This window comes from Zootoca vivipara, chromosome 1, assembly GCF_965207765.1.
Source record: "Zootoca vivipara chromosome 1, rZooViv2.hap1.1, whole genome shotgun sequence".
NCBI classification, from domain to species: domain Eukaryota; kingdom Metazoa; phylum Chordata; class Lepidosauria; order Squamata; family Lacertidae; genus Zootoca; species Zootoca vivipara.
The window spans coordinates 134,310,632-134,333,034 of record NC_142582.1 but is presented as its reverse complement, the minus strand read 5'-3'; the positions used below and the strand labels follow the sequence as shown (position 1 = coordinate 134,333,034).

The 22,403-nt window shown below is 48.8% G+C and overlaps 1 protein-coding gene across 3 annotated transcripts in view; it reads left to right on the top strand.

Annotated features, from left to right (window-relative positions):
- Positions 1 to 19,836, top strand: part of LRFN5 (leucine rich repeat and fibronectin type III domain containing 5) — a 76,665-nt gene extending 56,829 nt beyond the window's left edge. The window contains exons 3-4 of one of the 3 annotated variants that reach the window (XM_088674861.1): positions 10,625 to 11,400; positions 19,344 to 19,836. In XM_088674861.1, the coding sequence (XP_088530987.1) occupies positions 10,625 to 11,400; positions 19,344 to 19,468 (901 nt within the window). In that variant the 3' untranslated portion in view covers positions 19,469 to 19,836. Of the gene's footprint in view, positions 1 to 10,624; positions 12,250 to 19,343 lie in introns of those variants that run through there. The other 2 variants (XM_088674856.1, XM_035128624.3) reach the window with 2 other exon arrangements.
- The last annotated feature ends 2,567 nt before the right edge of the window (positions 19,837 to 22,403 follow it).

Genomic DNA, 22,403 nt, shown 5'->3' with positions numbered 1-22,403 from the left:
TCGTAAGTCCAAAAGCGCCATTGGAAATGCGATTTCCCATAGGAATGCATTGGAAACGGAAAAATTTGTAAGTCGTAGCAACCCCATCTAAACCCCCCCCCTATCTAAAACCGCCACGGTTTTCCGTTCAGATGTTGAGAAATTCGTAAGCGTGCGGCCATTTGCCCCATTCGTAAGTCAAAAAATTCGGTTGTCGAGTCGTTCGTAAGTCGATGTACCACTGTAGAGAGCTGAAGGGCACTGTTGGCATTTGATGGCATACACAATGTTAGAAGATGAGCAATTAAATAGCCCTGAGATGGTATGTTTGACGTTGTTGGGGCCAGTAATGGTGTTGTCCGGGTGTATGTGGCAGCAAAGTTGGCATCTGGGTTTATTGCAGGCTCTGGTACCAGTGTCCATGTTAAGTCTGCTTGCTGTATTATTGTGGGTGAGGAGTTGTTTAAGATTGGGTGGCTGTCTGTAGGCAATGAAAGGTCTTCCTCCCAGAGCTTGAGAAAGAGAGCTGTCATTGTCTAGGAGAGGTTGTAGATCTCTGATGATGCGCTGTACTGTTTTAGCTTGGGGGCTGTATGTGATGTTCTGCTATTTTCTTTTTTGGGTCTGTCTTGCAGCAGGTTCTCTCTGGGGATCAGCCTCCTGGAAGTCTCCGCTGCTGGTGTAAGTCTTGGTGCATTTCAGGAAGTTGGGGGGTCTAGGAAAGTGCGGTGAAAGAGTAGCCAAAAATGTTCAGTGTTCTCAGGCCAGTTCTCTGGGACTCTCTGCCACTGGAGACTCAGTAGGGACCTTCTGTGCCAACTTCTAAAAGCCTGCTGAAAACCTTCTTATTCTATTCCTCTAGGTCTCTGCAGGCCATTAAAACTGCAACCTTCCACAATATTTTGTTGATGTCTGACATTTTGTTTTATTTTGTTGCGGTTTTTATGGGATGGTTTTATTGGTGTAAACCACTTTGATATTTTGTATGACACAGCAGTAGAAATATTCTTCATAAATAAGATGTCTGATGATGGGAAATGTAGTCCATTTCACTTTTTATTTGCAGGCTGCCTTTTCTGTATCTCTGCCCGCGAGATGCTTGCAAGCAGCAGGAGAAAAATTAATACACAGCAAAGATCAGACATCTCAAAGCAATCTGATCCAATGCAGATAAGAATAGGACCTTCACATAAACAACTTATATCAAATAAAGAAATGGCCAATAATACATTTAGAATATAATAGCACCCAATAATGAAATAGAAATTAACCCTCAACAATTGCAATAATAATAATAATAATAATAATAATAATAATAATAATAATAATAATAATAATAATTTATTATTTATACCCCGCCCATCTGGCCGGGTTCCCCCAGCCACTCTGGGCGGCTTCCAACAAAACAGAAATTCTAAAATACAGAAATCCAATAAATCATTAAAGGTAAAGGGGCCCCTGACCATCAGGTCCAGTCATGTCCGACTCTGGGGTTGCGGCGCTCATCTCGCTCTATAGGCTTAGGGAGCCAGCGTTTGTCCGCAGACAGCTTCCGGGTCATGTGGCCAGCATGACAAAACTGCTTCTGGCGAACCAGAGCAGCGCACGGAAATGCCGTTTACCTTCCCGCCGGAGCGGTCCCTATTTATCTACTTGCACTTTGATGTGCTTTTGAACTGCTAGGTGGGCAGGAGCTGGGACAGAGCAACAGGAGCTCACCCCATTGCAGGGATTCAAACCGCCGACCTTCTGATCAGCAAGCCCTAGGCTCTGTGTTTTAACCCACAGTGCCACCTGGGTCCCTTCACATAAACAACTTATGTCAAATAAAGAAATCGCCAATAATGCATTTAGAATATAATAGCACCCAATAATGAAATAGAAATTCACCCTCAACAATTGCAATAAATCATTACTAGGTTGTAATCAATAAAAATAGCAGTGAGTCAGAATGCATAAAATGCCATAATAATAATAATAATAATAATAATAATAATAATAATAATAATAATTTATTATTATTTATACCCCACCCATCTGGCTGAGTCTCCCCAGCCACTCTGGGCGGCTCCCAATTGAATATTAAAACAATACAGAATTAAATATTAAAAGCTTCCCTAAACAGGGCTGCCTTCAGATGTCCTTTAAAATTAGGATAGCTGCTTATTTCCTTGACATCTGATGGAAGGGCGTTCCATGGGGCGGGTGCTGCTACCGAGAAGGCCCTCTGTCTGGTTCCCTGTAACTTCACTTCTCGCAATGAGGGAACCGCCAGAAGGCCCTCGGCGCTGGATCTCAGTGTCCGGGGTGAGCAGTGGAGGTGGAGATGCTCCTTCAGGTATACAGGACCAAGGCCATTTAGGACTTTAAAGGTCAACACCAACACTTTGAATTGTGCTCAGAAACGTACTGGGAGCCAGTGTAGATCTCTCGGGACTGGTGTTATGTGGTCTCGGTGGCCGCTCCCAGTCACCAGTCTATCTGCCGCATTCTGGATTAGTTGCAGTTTCTGGGTCACCTTCAAAGGTAGCTCCACGTAGAGCGCATTGCAGTAGTCCAAGCGGGAGATAACTAGAGCATGCACCACTCTGGTGAGACAGTCTGCAGGCAGGTAGGGTCTCAGCCTGCGTACCAGATGGAGCTAATAAACAGCTGCCCTGGACATAGAATTGACCTGCGCCTCCATGGACAGCTGTGAGTCCAAAATGACTCCCAGGCTGTGCACCTGGTCCTTCAGGGGCACAGTTACCCCTTTCAGGACCAGGGAGTCCTCCACACCTGCCCGCCTCCTGTCCCCCACAAACAGTACTTCTGTCTACAATACACAAAAAATGTAAAAGGACTGAATTGAGTAACAAAGTCAAATAATATATAGATATATATAAACCCCACCAACATCTGGCAGACCAGATGTTCTCCAGACCTCCTTGAAATGTGTTGGAACCAAAGTGTGGTCTCAAAGAGGGGAATGGCTATTTGTACGTTGCCTTGAGTCCCATCAGGGCAAAAGGCTGAGTCTGAATAAATATGTAATGTACAAAAAACAGAGAGGTGAGGGTTGAGGGAGTCAGGTAAACTTCTAGATTTGCTTTGAATTAATTGTGCATAGGTTTCTTTGCCAGAATGAGCCTGTCGCCAAAGCGGCTGGCGATAACCATTCAAAACATCCCAGTGCAGAGCGTTGGAAGTGGAAAAATAGGAAGTGCAGAGGAGGTCAGTAAATTCAGGAATGACAGAAATCAGGAACACTCCCATGGTTAGATTCTGATGAAACATTAGGAGGACCTTTCCGACAGTGAGAGCCAGGGCCGGATTTAGGTTTGATGAGGCCCTCAGCTCCTGCAGGTAATGGGGCCCGTGTTATGTCCAGCTGTCTTTTGTGAACAGCAAATTGTCGCTGGTTTTTGTGTTGAATATATGCTATATAGCCGACATGTCCACCAGGTAGATCACTGGACGTCTGTGGTAGATCACTTGTAGATCACTGGCTCCCCCCAAAGAAGCTCACCAACCTAAAAAAAACAGGGCTTTCCTCCTCCCTAAGAAAAAGCTCAACAATTTTGACCTGAACCCCCGAAAAGGGGCTAGATCACTGCCGGTTTTTAACTTTGTGAGTAGATCCCAGCCTCTTGGGAGTTGGCCACCCCTGCTATATGGTAATAGATGGACCTAATAGGTATCTAAAGCCATTTGCACATGCAGAATGTAGGCACCCTCTATATAGAAAGGCACAAACTAGTGATATTTTATGGAGCAGGCGAGCAGGCGGAGCTCATTTCTTACTTCATAGGAGCCTACACAACACAAAACACTGTTGCTCTAGGTAGGTTTTATTTTATTTGGTTTTTATATTATATTTTGGATCTTATATTTTATCTTATTTTTTATCTTATATTTTAGTTTATATTTTGTTTGATGGCAGGATGGATTCCCTTGGGAGGTGGCGGACTCACTTTCCTTGGAGGTTTTCAAACACAGCCGCCTGTCAGGGAACCTTGAGCTGTGATTCCTGCATTGCAGGGGGCTGGACTAGAGGACCCTTGGGGGTACCTTCCAATTCTGCAGCTCTTTGATTCTCTACAAGCACCAACTGGCTCCAGGCAGGAGGAAAGCAAAGCCTTTTTGCAGCCATCAGGTTTGATTTGTGCTTTATTTTTGGCTCATCCCCGCTGACCTTTAATCCGTCAAGGTAATCTGATTAGCGGAAGGATTGGAAAGTTAGCCCTACTCAGGAGACACTAACACCCTCTGTTTGGGGGAGGGAACGACAGGGGAAAAGGATATCCATGAATTATTTTTATTTATATATATCCATGGATGAATGACGGGAAGAGCGTGTGGACAAGGTGTTGGATTTGCTAAGGGGATTTGCTTTGAAGCTTCCTAATGGAGCAGTCACACCTTTCCAAACCGATTTGTCATAAATTATTCCCTTTTTCTCCCCCACTTTCCCAAGCCACGTCCTTGGGGAGGGAGCGGGATCCTGCAGATCAAAGCCACCCAGAAGCCTCCCCCCCCCCGACTCTCCCAGGACACCGGCAAGTTTCCTTGCAGTTTCTGCATCGGGCGAGAGAGCGTTTGCCGGGGACTCCCCTTGGGGGCTGTGGGGAGGGCTGGGTGTCTGTGGTTGTGGGGCTGCTCCCAGGGACTAGAACAGGCATCCCCAAACTGCGACCCCCCAGATGTTTTGGACTACAATTCTCATCATCCCTGACCACTGGTCCTCTTAGTTAGGGATCATGGGAGTTGTAGGCCAAAACATCTGGAGGGCCGCAGTTTGGGGATGCCTGGACTAGAAGCCTGAGGAGGAGAGGAGGCAGAAGGACAGAGCCTGTCCCGAGAGAGGATGCTCAGCCAGGGCGGTCCTGAGTCTTTGGAGACGTCTCAGGTTGTGTCTGGGCCCCTTGGACTGCTTGCCCCCGAGTCCGGGCCAATCGAGGCCAACTTGCGGTGGGCAGCTGCAGGGCCGTCTTGAGCATGCCTGGCGCCCTGGCGCAACGGATCCCTCCGGCGCCCCCCCCGCCCCGTTTCCCAGCCTGGCCATAGGGCCGGCCCTGGGCCAGGGGGCGCTGCCTGCCCCCGTTGTGATGCCCCTGCGCGGCGGAGGCGGCCCCAGGCCCGCACGCCTCTGGGGAGCGGCCTGAACAGCTGAGAGGTGGGTCTATGGCTGCATCAGGCGTCCGGCGCACCTGGGGTGGCCTCAGGCGGCCTCCACCGCACCTTGCAGTGGGTGCAGCGGCGCCCCTGGTAGCCTGGCGCCCTGCGCCACCGTACCCGGGCCTAGAGACGGCCCTGGGCAGCTGGCTGGCTCACCTCTCCACTTTGTTTTCTCGTTTTCCCTATATTTACAACCCACCCTATTTTTATGACTGTGGTTTATGACGTTGCTTTCTGGCTGCCGTCTTCCCTGAGACCTTCGGATGAAGGGAGCGTCATAAATAACATGATTTGCTTCTTTCTCCGGCCTTAGGAAGCCAGCAAGTGGCCTCGATACCTAGTTGGCCCTGCTGGTCCAGCTTGCTCTGTATTGCCTGCAGAGACTGGCACACAATTTCCAGGGGTTCAGGCAGGGAGATGCTCTAACCACTGAGCTACAACCCCACAGTACAGTAGTCCTAAGCTCACGGTTCCACATTTTCACAGCAGTTTGCCACCATTATTGTTGCCGTTACCCCACTAGCCTTTTAGTGTGATTTCCTCCAAATGGACAAACCTGTTTGCAATTTTGCTTGATAAAGACATTTTTTGTGAAACAACTTTCCATAATGAGTCTTTAGTTACAGGTAGGTAGCCGTGTTGGTCTGAGTTGAAACAAAATAAAAAAATTCCTTCAGTAGCACCTTAAAGACCAACTAAGTTTTTATTTTGGTATGAGCTTTCGTGTGCATGCACACTTCGTCAGATACACTGAAACAGAATCCACCAGACCCTTATGTATATTCAGAGGGTGGGGGTGGGGGTGATGGGAATGGGTGATGGGCTGATAGGAGTGGTAAACCTGTTGATGACTGTTAACGACTGTTAATGACTGCAATTGGTCTTGCGGGGGGGGGGGGGAAGCAAGGTGCAACAACATTCAACATACCATCTCAGGACTATTTAATTGCTCGTCTTCTAACATTGTGTATGCCATCAAATGCCAACGGTGCCCTTCAGCTCTCTATATTGGACAAACAGGCCAAACCCTACGCCAAAGGATAAATGGACATAAATCTGACATCAGGAACCACAAGACAGAGAAACCAGTAGGAGAACACTTCAATCTCCCAGGACATTCTATACAAGATCTCAAAGCAGCTGTTTTCTTGCAGAAAAAATTCAGAAACAGACTGGAAAGAGAAGTTGCTGAATTGCAACTCATTAGCAAGCTTAAAACCATGGAGCCACCTGGAATGAACAGAGACATAGGATTCTTATCTCATTATACATGATCAAGCTTTCCTTAGCACCTCAGCCCTTGCTTCCCCCCCCCCGCAAGACCAATTGCAGTCATTAACAGTCATTAACAGTCATCAACAGGTTTACCACTCCTATCAGCCCATCACCCATTCCCATCACCCCCACCCTCTGAATATACATAAGGGTCTGGTGGATTCTGTTTCAGTGTATCTGACGAAGTGTGCATGCACATGAAAGCTCATACCAAAATAAAAACTTAGTTGGTCTTTAAGACGAGTCTTTGTTTGCTGTTTTCCTCCATTCCTGCCTTTACGTGAGCATTTGCCCTTGCAAGTGCCACTTTGGAGAACCGCATTGCAAAATCTGGAGAAGTGCGGGTTTCTGAAGGGTGGCCGTGTGTTTCAGTTCACATGCCATTCTGGAAAAGCCAAATTTGGGTCTCTTCTCCATTCTTATCTGTGAAAAGAGGACCTTGCAGGACTGTTGTGGGGATTAAACAAGGAGGGGGTGAGAACCATCTAAGGCGCCTCGAGCTCCTTGGGGAGAAAAGCTGGGATATAAATGCAGGAAATAAACAAGAAGACTTGAGAGCAAGGAGCAGGCCCCTCCCCTACCAGAAGTGGACACGGGGGTCTGATTCCTTTACCCACCCCTCTGTGTGTTGGGGAGCTTGTCTTTTTGCCATGGGGTATTTGCAACAAAGCCACCTTCTCCTCTGGCTTCTGCACTACTGAGAAAGAGGCGGCTGGGTGCCCTAAATGATCTCGGCCCAGTATACCTGAAGGAGCGTCTCCACCCCCGTCTCTCAACCTGGACGCCGAGGTCCCTCTCCCGAGGGTCTTCTGGTGGTTTCCTCACTGCGAGAAGTGAAGTTATAGGGAACCAGGCAGAGGGCCTTCGTGGTGGTGATGCCCGCTCTGTGGAACGCCCTCCCTTCAGATGTCAAGGAACTAAACAACTCTCTGACTTTTAGAAGACATCTGAAGAGAAGTTTTCAATGTTTGATGAGAGCCAGTGTGGTATAGTGGTGAAGAGAGGTAGACTTGTAATCTGGGGAACCGGGTTCGCGTCTCCGCTCCTCCACATGCAGCTGCTGGGTGACCTTGGGCTAGTCACACTTCTCTGAAGTCTCTCAGCCCCACTCACCTCACAGAGTGTTTGTTGTGGGGAAGGAAGGGAAAGGAGAATGTTAGCCGCTTTGAGACTCCTTCGGGTAGTGATAAAGCGGGATATCAAATCCAAACTCTTCTTATTGTATTTTTAATATTTTGTTGGGAGCTGCCCAGGGTGGCTGAGGAAACCCAGTCAGATGGGCACTGTATAATTATTATTATTATTATTATTATTATTATTATTATTATGCACCCCCCCTTGCCCCACAAGGCTTCTCTTCAGGCCTCCCAACCTGTTTCAGGTGGGAGGCAGAAAGAGGGCTCATCTTTTGCCAGGGACAAGCATCACGGAGCCTCCAAACCACCGTTTGTCCTGAGTGGCAGCTGAGGAGGAGCATCTTTTGGCAGCGGCTGGAGAGCGGGCGAGGAGAGGCTGCGGCCGGCAAGGCCCAGACCCACGTGACCCTCTGGCTCTGGGGTGCAGGCAGGGGGCAGAGCCACCCTGGGCAGCAAGAAAGGGGGAGCAGAGCGGAGTGGGTGGAATCTTGTTTTTTTGGGGGGGAAGTATGCATTGTGCGTCTGCATCTAATCTTGCCCCTCTCTAAAATGGATATATTGGTGTGTGTGTGTTTCTTTTTGTAAATCTACCAAAGAATGCAATAAAACAAAATCGGGATTCAGGGCTTTCCGTTGGTGGAGTGATGGCGGGGGATACAGGCAAAAAAGAGGGGGTCGAGGAGGGTCAGTTGTAGGGAAGTGAGCAATGTCCCTATTTTCATCTGAGGAGCGTGGGTGGGTATGCTGGAGGTGCAACGGCTTCCGTTCAAAAAGAGAACAAATCCCATGTTATGCAGGGAGCAGGGGGGGCAACAGCTCCTGCCCTCTTCCTGACTTTGGTGCTTTGAGTTTGGGGGTGCCCTGTCCCCTGGCGCTGCTTCTGAGTCTTCCTTCTCCGTTGTTTGACTCTCCTTGGCACAGCGAGAAGCGTTGGCTTCTTTCCTTTGTCTTCTTAAATAACGTTCGTTGAATTGTTTCTGCAAAGGTTATACAAAATTCTGCAAAACAGGGCAGGATCAGGCAGGATCGGCTGACAATTCGCAGAGTCCCCATGCAACCACCGGCCATAGCTGCCAAGTTTTCCCTTTTCTCGCGAGGAAGCCTATTCAGCATAAGGGACAATCCCTTTAAAAAAGGGATAACTTGGCAGCTATGCCACCGGCTGCTCGGTTTTATATTGCTGTAAACTGCTCTGCTACGATTTTTTACGATGCAGGGGTATATACATATTTTTAATAACTAAATAAATAGAAGGACAGATTGCTGTGGAACAAGGACAGATGAGAAACAAAAGGAAAGTAAAGAAAGCACAGGTGTGTGGATGCATCAAACGCAGCAACTGGAACTATTTCTGGCATAGACATTGCGGTTAGACAAGACAGGGTTGCCAAACGTGGGCCCTGTTATGGCTGGCCAGGGAAAGGAATTGAAAGTATTTGCAGGCCTGAGTCACTGCACTGGCCTTATTCGCTCGTGCACTGAGGGGGCTCCCAGCTCATGCTCCTCCTTGGTCGGCAAATGAAATAAAATCAAGCCAAACAGGTATGAAATTGCTGACCCCGTGTGCAGCAGCCATGGAAAAGGCAAATTCCACGATAGGAATAATTAGGAAAGAAATGGGAAGCAAAACTGCCAACATCATAATGCCTTTGGCCAGATCTATGGCGCAACTGCATCTGGAGTCCTGCATGCAGTTCTGGGTGCCTCACGTCAAAAAGGATGAAAATGAAAGGGATGAGAAAAGCCCCCCCCCCCCGAAATGATTGAGGGGCTGGAGCAGGTTCTCTACGAAGAAAGGTTGAAGTGTTCGGGACTTTTTAGTTTTGAGGAAACACTAGACCTCATGGACATCCAATGAATGAATGTGGGGAGATTCGATCCTCCTTCATGCAGTGCATAGTTAACTTACGGAACTCACTGCCACAGGAGGGAGGGAGCAACGGCCACCAACAGGGCCATCTTTAGCATATGCGCCGCCAGGGGTGCAAAGATCCGCCTAGTGCCTCCAAATTTAGTTTAGCTGCCCCCAAGTTTTTAAGGGGGGGCACTCAAAGTTGTTGAGCTTTTGGGGGGGAGGAAAATCGCACACCTGTAACAATGACTAAGTTTGTCACTGGTATGAGCTTTTTCTTCAGATACACAGTTGTCCACAGGTTTGCCTCACCTATCAGCCAATCCCCCATTCCCACCACCCTTCTAAGTAATACCCCTCCCCACCCTCTGACTATACATAAGGGTCTGGTGACTTCTGTTTCAGTGTATCTGAAGAAGTGCGCATGCACACAAAAGTTCATACCAATGACAAACTTAGTTACTGGAAGGAATTTTTTTATTTTGTTTTGACTACGGCAGACCAACACACAGCTACCTACCTGTAACATTTTGGCAAGTTTACTTGGTGTTAAAAACCACCTATATAGATTCAGGTAGGTAGCTGTGTTGGTCTGACGCAGTCAATATATATATAAATAAAAATAATTGTCCAGTAGCACCTTAGAGACCAACTAAGTTTGTTCTTGTTATAAGCTTCCATGTGCATTCTTCATCTGAAGAAGTGTGCATGCACGCAAAAGCTTCTACCAAAAACAAGCTTAGTTGGTCCCTAACACACACATGGACCCAGGTGGCGCTGTGGTTAAACCACTGAGCCTAGGGCTTGCCAATCAGAAGGTTGGCGGTTCGAATCCCTGTGACGGGGTGAGCTCCCGTTGCTTGGTCCCAGCTCCTGCCAACCTAGCAGTTCGAAAGCACGTCAAAATGCAAGTAGATAAATAGGAACCGCTACAGCGGGAAGGTAAACAGCGTTTCCATGTGCTGCTCTGGTTTGCCAGAAGTGGCTTTGTCATGCTGGCCACATGACCTGGAAGCTGTACGCCGGCTCTCTCGGCCAATAATGCGAGATGAGCGCGCAACCCCAGAGTCGGTCACGACTGGACCTAATGGTCAGGGGTCCCTTTACCTTTTAACACACACATATATATATATATATCGACCACCTATATAGCTCCTCTAAGATTCTGAGGTTGGTCCTCCCAGTCCAACCCAGTGACGTGTTTCTTCTCTCTGTCCCTCCGCAGAATGATCCCTCCCACGAGCAAGACCTTCCTGGTCAACAACCTGGCGGCGGGGACGGTCTACGACCTGTGTGTCCTGGCCATCTACGACGACGGCATCACCTCCCTGACGGCCACCCGCGTGGTGGGCTGCATCCAGTTCACGACGGAGCAGGACTACGTGCGCTGCCACTTCATGCAGTCCCAGTTCCTGGGGGGCACCATGATCATCATCATCGGGGGCATCATCGTGGCCTCCGTGCTGGTCTTCATCATCATCCTCATGATCCGCTACAAGGTGTGCAACAACGGCGGGCACCCCAAGGCCGCCAAGGTCAGCAACGTTTACTCCCAGACCAACGGGGCCCAGCAGGCCCAGCAGCCAGGCTTCGGCGGCGCCGGCGCTGCCCTGCCGCCGTCGGGCTCCAAGCAGGCCGTGGGGCGCGAGGAGAGCCTGCAGTGCTGCAAGGTGGGCGGCGAGGGCTCAGCGCGGCCGGCGGACGCCTTTCCCGGCCAGGACTCCTGCTCCACTTCTGCCGGCGCCGGCGCTACCTCCGCTCTGCCGCCCACGTGGACTCCGGGGCCCCCCGCTTCCCAAAAGCTGAAGCGCAAGCCCACGCCAAAGTCCGGCAGCCACGACGCCGTGCCGAGCGAAGGGGCCTCCTGCTCCTCCGCGTCCGGCGGCCTCGAGTCGCAGAACACGAACCGCAACAACTCCACGGCGCTGCAGCTGGCCGCCCGGCCAGCGGACTCTTCCCTGGGGGCAGCCCCCACCCACAAGAGAGCGCAAGCCAAGCCAAGTAAGTTCCTCACCTTGCCCGCCGACCCGTCCCGTGCCAGGCGCAGGTACTCCCTAAACGGAGAGATCATGGAATACCACTGTTACCTTAACTCCCCGAATCCGGGCGGATTTTGGTCTAAGCGGAGCCTGTCCATGAATGGGATGCTCCTTCAGACAGACTCCTCCGAGGCGGATAGTGGCCAAGCGACTTTCTCCAGTTCGGAGTGGATATTGGAAAGCACGGTGTGAGCCGCCGGGGGTGTGTGGCTGTTCTTTTTTTTATTTTGCCAGTCCTAAAAAAGGACGGAGGTTCCGCCCGCCCTCCAAACACTGTCCAAGAACTCGTGTCCCGGTGGGGGCAGAGGCTGGATTTTTCCTGCCCCTCTCGCCTCTCTGTGCAGAGCGGGGCGTGGACCACCGAGGAGCACCCTTTCTCACCACCTTTTCTCTCTTGGGGTTTCCGTTTAATCTAACAACCGGAGGGAAATATTGGCAAGGAAACAAAGATTTAAGGGGAAAGCACAAGAGTCGAGTGGGGTCTCCGCCTGTGCTAGGATCGGCACCCAGGTCCCCCCCTAGCTGATCAAGGACCCAGGAGAGAGAGAAAGAGCCTTGGCCAGGGGGGAAGAAAGAGCCGTTTGTAGAAGGGCCTCGTTGCTCTTTCCTCGTGCCAACGGACGGCTGCTTTTCTGATGGATCAGTAGACAAAAAAGGGAGAGGGAGCCTTTCTAAATCGAGCCAAGTGTCTTCTGCCCTCTTTCCCCCTGTGACTTTGGTCCTGCCTTCCTTTCTGGCCCAACGCTGTACAAAACCCATCAACTCTGTGTTGCTACGTTGTGTAAAATAAAATATTCCTTCAATACCTTCAGCCGGTGTGACCAAGCCATGCCCTTGAAATGACCCTCCTTGGTTCAGAGGTGCTGGGGGTGCCCTGTCCAGGTGGCCGATGGGGAGAGGGGGAAGGAGGAGGTCTCTGCCCCTGCCCCCTGGCCAGGCTTCCCAATGGGCAGAGGTCATCTGCTATAGAGGCAGGATGGAGCCGGGATGGAAGTGTGTCTGGTCAGAGAGCCTGTCCATCTCTCTCTTGGTAGCTGTGAGTAGGAGCCGGGGGTCTCTAGCAGCAGAGAAAGTGGGTCAGCGGTGCTACAGGCTGGCCAGCCTTGCTTTCTGTGGGTCTTGTTGGCTCTAGGGGGATTTCTCCAGGCTGAGTCAGCAGCATTTATATTTGTGCCAATTTCGCTCTTTTGTTCCTTCTATTTGTGCGAGGCTATGAGTCAGCTTTCCAGGCAGAAAGGACGGCCTGTTGCAATGCAATAAAACTGATAGAAAGTGGTTAAAACACCCCGAAACAGAGCAGCCGTAAAACCTCTGCAACGCTCGCCCCGGGAAATCTCTCGAGGCTTCTGCAAATTCCTTCTTGGGGCTCCAAATGGCTTAATCTTGTTTCTGGAGTTGCCCCGGTGCTCGATCGATCCCTTGTTCTCCTGGACAAATCCTAGAAGCCGCTCACAGTATGGCTGTGCGCTTTCAGCCCCAGGTCGCTGACGGATCCCAGGGAAGGAATTGCATTCGCTCGCAAAGAGGGATCTCGGCGTGATTTCACAATTGCGTCAAGATTCCTCCTTCGTTTGTTCCATGATAGACTTAATGCATATGACAAGTGGGCTCGGTTGGCTTCTCTGTTTTGAGAACTTGTGTGGGCAGAAGAAAAAATACAACAACTGAAACTCAAAATGTGCCTGTGCCAATTCAAAGATGAATGCCCCCCCCCCAAGTACTCCCATCACCCCACACCACCCGTGGGTTCTTCCTTGGCCTTGCCTGCTTTCTGGGTCCTTCCTTTGGGGTTACTTTGGGGCGCCAATGAGCTTCTCTCTTTGCTTAGGGTGAATCTGGTGGGGAAGGAAAATGAGCCTCTCTTGCATTTTCTCCCTCCAGAGTCAGCTCCTCTTGCTTGCAAAGCCTCCCCTCCCCCACTCTCTTTCTATTTATTATATTTATTTAGTTCCATTATATTTCTTATTCCCCCTGATATGAACTCAAGGGTATTTTTACCTAAAATTACTCACTGAGTGGCATTTTTAAAAGTCACCTCTCTGGCCAAGTCCATCCAAAGCAGCTTGCAACATTATTATTATTATTATTATTATTATTATTATTATTATTATTATTATTATCATTCCCACATGCAAATTTAAACGGCACAGAGGGAATACAGAAAGCTAAAAATGTCACAAAGACAATAGCTGAAAATGAATTAAACTCTAATATGATTAAAACAATATAAAATAACCGAATCTATTAAAATACAGATAATAAAAGAACATTAAGAAAAAAAAAACCCAATGGGCCAGCTGTTCTTTAGCCGTGTTTCCTTCATTGCATTTGCTGCATCCTTTCAGTCTATTATGGCTTTAACCTTTGCATGTCTAAAACTGTTGTGTTTTCCCCTTGGTTTTAGTGTTTTATCTCTTTGAGATAAACTACTTTGAGATCATTTTACAATCAAGCTCTGCAATCATTTTATGAAAGGACTAAATAATAAATAATTGCAGGGGTGGGCTAAATGCCTCTCGGGGTCCCTTCCAGCTCTACAATGCTGTGATTCTATTAATAATGTATAGACTACCCTAAAAGAAGGCAGTGAAAACAAAATAGGAGCAGTATAATTTAGACAAAAAGCCCAATCTTAAATTTCAGGTCCTGGCCCTAAATAATAATAATAATAATAATAATAATAATAATAATAATAATAATAATAATATATTTATACCACGCCCATCTGGCTGGGTTTTCCCAGCCACTCTGGGCAGCTTCCAATAAAAGATTAAAAGTACATTAAAACACCAGTCATTAAAAACTTCCCTAAACCAATGCTGCTTTGGAGAGAAAATGTTCAGAATTGCCATAGCCGGTCCCCTTTCTGGAAGTTGTGTGGCTTGGGGGTCTGTTTGTTTGTTTGTTTCATAAAATTTACACGTCGCTTGATTGTTGAAAACAAATAAGCCTCAAAGCAGTTTACAAGGAAACCATCGAGAAAAATTGACAGCAACACTTTAAAACATGCATGAAGTTAAAATGCTAGTAACAGATTAAAACTCACACCAGCTTTTCAGGGACCTGAGTTGAGGTAGTTCTGATGAGGTTGTTTTGAGCAGGGACCCCCCAAGAGAACATGGCTGGATCTCAAGAGGCAGGGAGTTCCAAAGTGTAGCAGCTGAATGTGGTGCCTGTCACAGTGTGGGACTCTGGAACTCCCTGCCACAGGAGGCAGAGATGGCTGCCAACCTGGATGGCTTTCAAAGAGGATTGGCGGAGGAGAGGGCTGTCCATGCCTAGGACTGGACTGAGGTGGTCACCTGGTCAAACCCTTCGAAATGCAGGAATCACAGGGAAAGAATCCCAGGCTGGTGGCCACCCGGGGGGGGGTGTGGGGTGGACCGCTCCGGGAGCCTCACTGACATTTGGTGCGCCGCCCGCCCGTGACTCCCAAGCCTACCCCAAGCCATCGGGGTAAGGGGGGAGCTGCGCCGCTTTGCCGATAGCATCCCCCTCCCCCTTCGTTTTGACAGCTTGGGGGGGGGCTTGGGAGTCACAGGTGGGCGGCATGCCAAATGTCCGCCATGGGTGGCTTGCTTTGCCCCTGGCTGCAGGGCGCGCACTGCTCCGGGCCCCTAGGGAGGGCACCCTGCGCACCACGCCCCCCCCTTGGGAGCACGCCCGCCCTAGGCAGCCTGGGCATATGGTCTGCTGCTGGGCCATCCAACCTCTGTTTGGAAACTTCCAATGAAGGTTACAGAATCCTAGGATTGTGGAGTGTGGGGGGGGGGAGACCCCAAGGGCCATCTAGGAGGTAGCCACCGGCCCCATCCCAGCGCAAGGCCCCACCCTTCCAGACAAAAGGGACTGGAGGAGGGTGAAGCTGGGGACAATCCTGAGGGCCGCATAGAGAGCCCGCAAGGGCCACGGTCATTCCCTGGCCCTAAACTAGGCAGCCTTGACACTTGCAGACCAGGCAATTGCTGCTTGGCCTCCCATTCTTTGGTCTCTCATGCACACTCTCCCCTGGGGCGCCTCTGCAAGTTCAAAGCTCTAGGCTGACATCCTTGGCCCGCTGACCCGGGTTAACCCAAGAGGACTTGCTCCTGAGGAGTAATTGATCCGGTTTCGCTAGACTAAACCCTGCCTTACTCTGAGCACAAAGAACGACGTGTGTGAATGTGGGCCATTATTATTTGTAACAAAATCTGTGTGCAGCTTTCCTGAAAACAAAAGTTCTAGCAGTTTGCGAAGAACATAAAATATGCATTAAAAGAATGCAAAAGATACATTAAAATAAAAAAGCAACATTGAAAGCATTTGGGGGTTGGAGTAGATGACCCTTCCAACTCTACAATTCTTAAGTTCATAGAAAAGCAGAAGGAATAAAATTCACAGTTAAAAGCACGCATTCTGAGCTAAATAGGCAGATTTTTTTATTTAAAAAAATGCATCAACTTTGCAAAACACACGTACATTCTTTAGGTCACTGTTTACCCTGAGCACATCATGGGCCATATATTTTGTGGTGCTCTCTCTCCAACCCCCCCCCCTCAGGTGCCGGAAGTCATAGCTGCCAAGTTTTCCCTTTTCTCGCGAGGAAGCCTATTCAGCATAAGGGAAAATCCCTTTTAAAAAGGGATAACTTGGCAGCTATGCCGGAAGTTTATCTACAGGGACGAGAGCTTCCTTTTCTCTCCTGCCTTCTAGGCCATCCTGCTTGGGGCTGGCGGGTTGGAATCAGAAACGATGGTATGGTGCTAAACTTTCCTAGCAAAGTGTGGTTTGTCATTTTCATGGTTAGTTCAAAGCATGAGGCAGATGCTTCCAAACTCATTTTGGGGACGGGGGACAGGCAGGGACCGACTCAAAGCTGCCTGGCTCCTAGTCTGCTAAGCAATGGTTTGGCATCACGACCAAACTGGGTTATTCATCATCACCATCGTCATTTTATTTGTATTCCGTCTTTCCATAGTTAAAACAATGCTCAAGGCGGCTTACAACATGACAAGGTTTACATAATTATGTTGTTGTTGTTGTTGTTTAGTCGTGTCCGACTCTTTGTGACCCCATGGACCAGAGCACGCCAGGCACTCCTGTCTTGCACTGCCTCCCGTAGTTTGGTCAAACTCATGTTCGTAGCTTCGAGAACACTGTCCAACCATCTCGTCCTCTGTCGTCCCCTTCTCCTAGTGCCCTCAATCTTTCCCAACATCAGGGTCTTTTCCAAGGATTCTTCTCTTCTCATGAGGTGGCTAAAGTATTGGAGCCTCAGCTTCACGATCTGTCCTTCCAGGGAGCACTCAGGGCTGATTTCCTTAAGAATGGATAGGTTTGATCTTCTTGCAGTCCATGGGACTCTCAAGAGTCTCCTCCAGCACCATAATTCAAAAGCATCAATTCTTCGGCGATCAGCCTTCTTTATGGTCCAGCTCTCACTTCCATACATAACTACTGGGAAAACCATAGCTTTAACTATACGGACCTTTGTCGGCAAGGTGATGTCTCTGCTTTTTAAGATGCTGTCTAGGTTTGTCATTGCTTTTCTCCCAAGAAGCAGGCGTCTTTTAATTTCGTGACTGCTGTCACCATCTGCAGTGATCAAGGAGCCCAAGAAAGTAAAATCTCTCACTGCCTCCATTTCTTCCCCTTCTATTTGCCAGGAGGTGATGGGACCAGTGGCCATGATCTTGGTTTTTTTGATGTAGAGCTTCAGACCATATTTTGCGCTCTCCTCTTTCACCCTCATTAAAAGGTTCTTTAATTCCTCCTCGCTTTCTGCCATCAAGGTTGTGTCATCTGCATATCTGAGGTCGTTGATATTTCTTCCGGCAATCTTAATTCCGTCTTGGGATTCATCTAGTCCAGCCTTTCGCATGATGAATTCTGCATTTAAGTTAAATAAGCAGGGAGACAATATACAACCTTGTCATACTCCTTTCCCAATTTTGAACCAATCAGTTGTTCCATATCCAGTTCTAACTGTAGCTTCTTGTCCCACATAGAGATTTCTCAGGAGACAGATGAGGTGATCAGGCACTCCCATTTCTTTAAGAACTTGCCATAGTTTGCTGTGGTCGACACAGTCAAAGGCTTTTGCATAGTCAATGAAGCAGAAGTAGACGTTTTTCTGGAACTCTCTTGCTTTCTCCATAATCCAGCGCATGTTTGCTATTTGGTCTCTGGTTCCTCTGCCCTTTCGAAATCCAGCTTGCACTTCTGGGAGTTCTCGGTCCACATACTGCCTAAGCCTGCCTTGTAGAATTTTAAGCATAACCTTGCTAGCGTGTGAAATGAGCGCAATTGTGCGGTAGTTGCAGCATTCTTTGGCACTGCCCTTCTTTGGAATTGGGATGTAGACTGATCTTCTCCAATCCTCTGGCCATTGCTGAGTTTTCCAAACTTGCTGGCATATTGGGTGTAGCACCTTAACAGCATCATCTTTTAAAATTTTAAATAGTTCAGCTGGAATATCATCACTTCCACTGGCCTTGTTATTAGCAGTGCTTTCTAAGGCCCATTTGACTTCACTCTCCAAGATGTCTGGCTCAAGGTCAGCAACCACACTACCTGGGGTGTACGAGACCTCCATATCTTTCTGGTATAACTCCTCTGTGTATTCCTGCCACCTCTTCTTGATGTCTTCTGCTTCTGTTAGGTCCTTACCACTTTTGTCCTTGATTATGGTAATCTTTGTACGAAATGTTCCTTTCATATCTCCAATTTTCTTGAACAGATCTCTGGTTTTCCCCATTCTATTGTTTTCCTCTATTTCTTTGCATTGCTCATTTAAGAAGACCCTCTTGTCTCTCCTTGCTGTTTTTTGGAAATCTGCATTCAGTTTCCTGTATCTTTCCCTAATTATTTAATTATTATATATAATACATAATTATATAACATAACAAAAGTCATAAACAATCAATAAAACACATCAAAAGGTACACAACCAAATGGAAAACAATTTCCACATAAATCATACAATCTAAAGCTAAAAATACAACATCAATATCAATAACAATTTAGAATGGCATAGATAAGAAACCAAAAGCAATATTTAAAAAGGAGCCCTCTCCGTCGAGCAGCAGCAGCAGCAGCCCTTTCTTATGTCCTAATGCTTGGCTTTGGCCTGTTCTTCGCCAGCCTGCCTTCACGGAAGCTTCCAAGAATGAAATGCAGGGAGGCGATAAATCCGGCTGGAGCCAACATGATAAAGACAGAACAAGGTGCAAACAGCCTGGGAAGGAGAAAACATTTAAGAATCAATAGAAAACCACATATAACAGAACCTGGGTTTTGTTTTTTTTAAGCAGCTATAGCTAAAAGGCTAATTATAGAATGCCATAGCTTCCAGCTTGCCATAGCTGGAAAGACAGCTAGTTCTTCATGCAGTGCATGGATGAACTGCAGAACTCCCTGCCACAGGAGGCAGACATGGCTTGAAAAGAGGATGAGGCACATTCATGGAAGATTCAAGCGCACTTTCTCCCCTCCTCTGGTTTCCAGCAACTGGCATTCAGAGAAGCAGAGCAACATGCCTCACACCCCTGGATAGCCCTCTCCTCTTCCAGGAATTTGTCTCGCCCTCTTGTAAGGCCATCTAGGTTGCTGGCCATCTCTGCCTCCGGTGGCAGTGAGTCCCACAGTTCAACCCGGCACTGTGTGCCGAAGCCTTTTCTTTCCTGGGTCCCGGGTCCTCCTGCGGGGGGGGGGGGGAACCTGGCTCCATCTTTCCTGCTTGAGGGGAAGATGCTTAGACGGGCAGGTGGGCGGCAGGGAGGGAGGGAGCTGGTGGAAGTTCTCCCCTTCCAGGTTGGTTCTGCTTTTGTGAAGTTGAGGAGCTGAGCCAAGCCGGGCGTTTTGTCTCCTTATAGATCTCTTTCTCTTTCTCTCTCTCTCTCTTTCTGTTTCTCTTTCACCACACAGAAGCTGGCAGCAGCCTGAAGAGTGCTTGCCACCCTCCTCCTCCTCCTCTTCCTCCTCCTGAAAACGTGGCCGCCCACGTTTGCACCCGACAAAAATCCATTCGGTTTCAACTCACCGGAGACTGAGAATAGGGCCAAATTCTGCTCCACCAGCAGGGACGTCACACCCCCCGGTGCCTCAGGCCTGCGCTGGGAACCCACAGAGACTGGAGATGCTGGAGGGATGGAGGGTCTCCCCTGTCTCCCCTCCCCCTTTTCACCCCACCCCACCCCCGGAAAACCCTGCCCAGGCATTGCAAGTGTCTTCTTCTGGCCTTCAGGACTTTATTTCTCTTTTGTACAGCAAAGAATTAACAGGGAGAGGGACCTGGGCCCAGCGTGGCCTCCGTTCTTCCTATTCGTGGTTGCTGGTTGGTGGTGGTTGAATTCACAGACCGTACGACTGATTCTCCATTATGTCACACCACCCCTGGAAATAAATGTTTTAATATGAAGCGTTTCCCCACTGGTTCATTGACAAGAGCATGGCGGGCGGGCGGGCGGGGGCGTCTTGGAGACACATCCTGCAACACCTTGGAGCAGCTTCCAGGCGGGCTGGGAGAAGGTCCAGCTCACTCCCCGCTCACTGAGGCTGGAACAGAATTAAGTGTGTCGTCTTCTGAATCCAGCTCCTTCCCAGCCATCTATGAAGCTCTTGCCTTGTTCAGTAAAAGGGTCTGGCAGCCTGAAGGGCCTGGGAGTCACATGACCCTTTCCAGGAAGATTGTGTTGGGTCAGTGGGCCAGATTTCGGGAAAGTCTTGTGACCATCATGCACACCCCACCTTTTCCTCAAAGGAGCTCAAGGGGAGGGAGGTTCATGGCTCTCCCTCCTCCCCATTTCATCCTCACAACCACCTTGTGAGGTAGGCTAGGCTAAGAGGCACCAACTGCCCCCCTAAGTTACAGCCAGTGATCTCCATGGCTGAGTAGGGAGAGTCAACCCTGTTTTCCCAGGTTCTAGTCCAATGCTAATGATGATGATGATGATTAATTAAATTTGTATGTCATCTGGGGATCTCAGGGTGGTTCACAATATTAAAAATACAAGTTAAAAATACAAAATACATAATAAAACAAGAACCAAAACCGAAACATACCCTGTTTCTCATATTTTAAGACATACCCATAAAATAAGCCATAGCAGGATTTTTAAGCATTCAAGGAATATAAGCCATACCCCGAAAATAAGACATAGTGATAGGCGCAGCAGCAATGCCGGCCGCGGCAGGAGGAGGAGGAAAAAAATAAGACATCCCTTGAAAATAAGCCATAGTGTGTATTTTTGAGAAAAAAATAAATATAAGACATGTCTTATAATATGAGAAACACGGTAACAATAACCCCTTCTACAAACACATCTAAAAGGACATAGGATGTCAATCAGCCAAAAGCCTGGTTAAAAAGGAACATTTTTGCCTGGCGTCTAAGGGTGTACAATGAAGGTGCCAGGTGAGCCTCCCTGGGGAGAGCCTCCCACAAATGGGGAGCCACTGCAGAGAAGGCCCTGTTCTCGTGTTGCCACCCTCCAGTCCTCACATGGAGGCGGCACATGAAGAGGGGCCTCGGAAGATGATCTCAGAGTCCGGTGGGTTCATATGGAAAGAGGCGGTCCTTGAGGTATTGTGGTCCTGAGCTGTTTAAGGATTTACAGGTATAGGTCAAAACCGGCACTTTGAATTGGGCCTGGAAGCTAATAGGCAGCCAGTGCAGTTGGGCCAGGATCAGTGTAATATTCTCCAACTATCTGGCCCCTGTCTTGCCTGACCGCCAAATTTTGCACCAGCTGAAGCTTCTGAACCATCTTCAGAGGCAGCCCCACATATAATGCATAATACAGAGAAAGTGTAGCCCCGTCAAGAGCTGGCAACCCCCCCCCCATCACTCCTGTCTAGGGAACCAGCCACTAAGAGTACCTCCGTTTTATCCAAATTGAGCCTCAGTTTGTTGGCTCTGATCCAAACCCTTACCAAGTCACGTCAATGGTCCAGCACATCCACTGCCCCACACTGGCTCTCTGGAATGGCATCTGCCCCCCACCCAGCACAGAGAGGGGCGCAGGCAGGCAGCCCAGTGGGCAAGAAGGGTGTCAGACTCCATGCTGGAGCGTGACCAATGAGCCTTTCGTTTTGGCCTCTGCAGTCCAGCAATCTGCCTTGTGAATCAGATGGGGCTCTTCTTTGGCAATGCCCAGGGGTGGCCTCCTGTTGGGATGTTGCCAGCATTTTTTTTTGGGGGGGGTGAGCCTTCCTTCCTAGATGCTGGATCACAGAGAGAGGACAGCTCTGGAGACGAGTCTTCTGGTTTCCGCCAAGCATGTGCAGGGGTGCAAAAGGTGTGCTTGTGCTTGGCAAAGAGAAAGAGGGTGTGCATCATCGCACCCTCCCCAATGGATCGGCTGCTGGGGCCATGTGTTCCATCCTGCCTTTGAGGATCCGGCTAAAGGCAGGCAGGCAGGCAGGCCCCTCTCTGAGTCCTTTGGGCCACCTTGTGGGCCCTCTCAGAAGCCATGGCTTACCAGGGAAGGAAGCCCAAGGCCAGGGGCAAGAGGACAGAGAGAAGTTCTTCTCCCTCTTTCCTGACACTGGAACACTCCTGGACAGCCAGTGAAGCTGTCCAGTGAAGCTGTCCAGGTCAGAGAAAAGAAAGTGCTTCACGCACCGCATGGTCCAACTCTGGAGCTCACTCCCACTGGGGGGAAACTAGCTTGAAGGGCTTTAAAGGATTTTAGGCAAATTCCGGGAGCAGAGGGTCATTCATGGCTGCTAGCCGAGACAGCTATGCCCTGCCTTTCTCAATGGGAAACAAGTAGAATAAGGAAAATTAAAGGCATGTCTTAATTATGCATTCTCAATGCATTTTTAATTTTAATTTTCCTTATTCTACTTGTTAATTCAGTGCAATTCTATTACAGTTGATTTTGACAGCTTGGTGACTAAGCTCTTTAGCGACGAAACGTCGGATAAGCGGAATGACGCCTAAGCATTGACCCACTGGAATATCACAACTGGGCTCTTTATTAC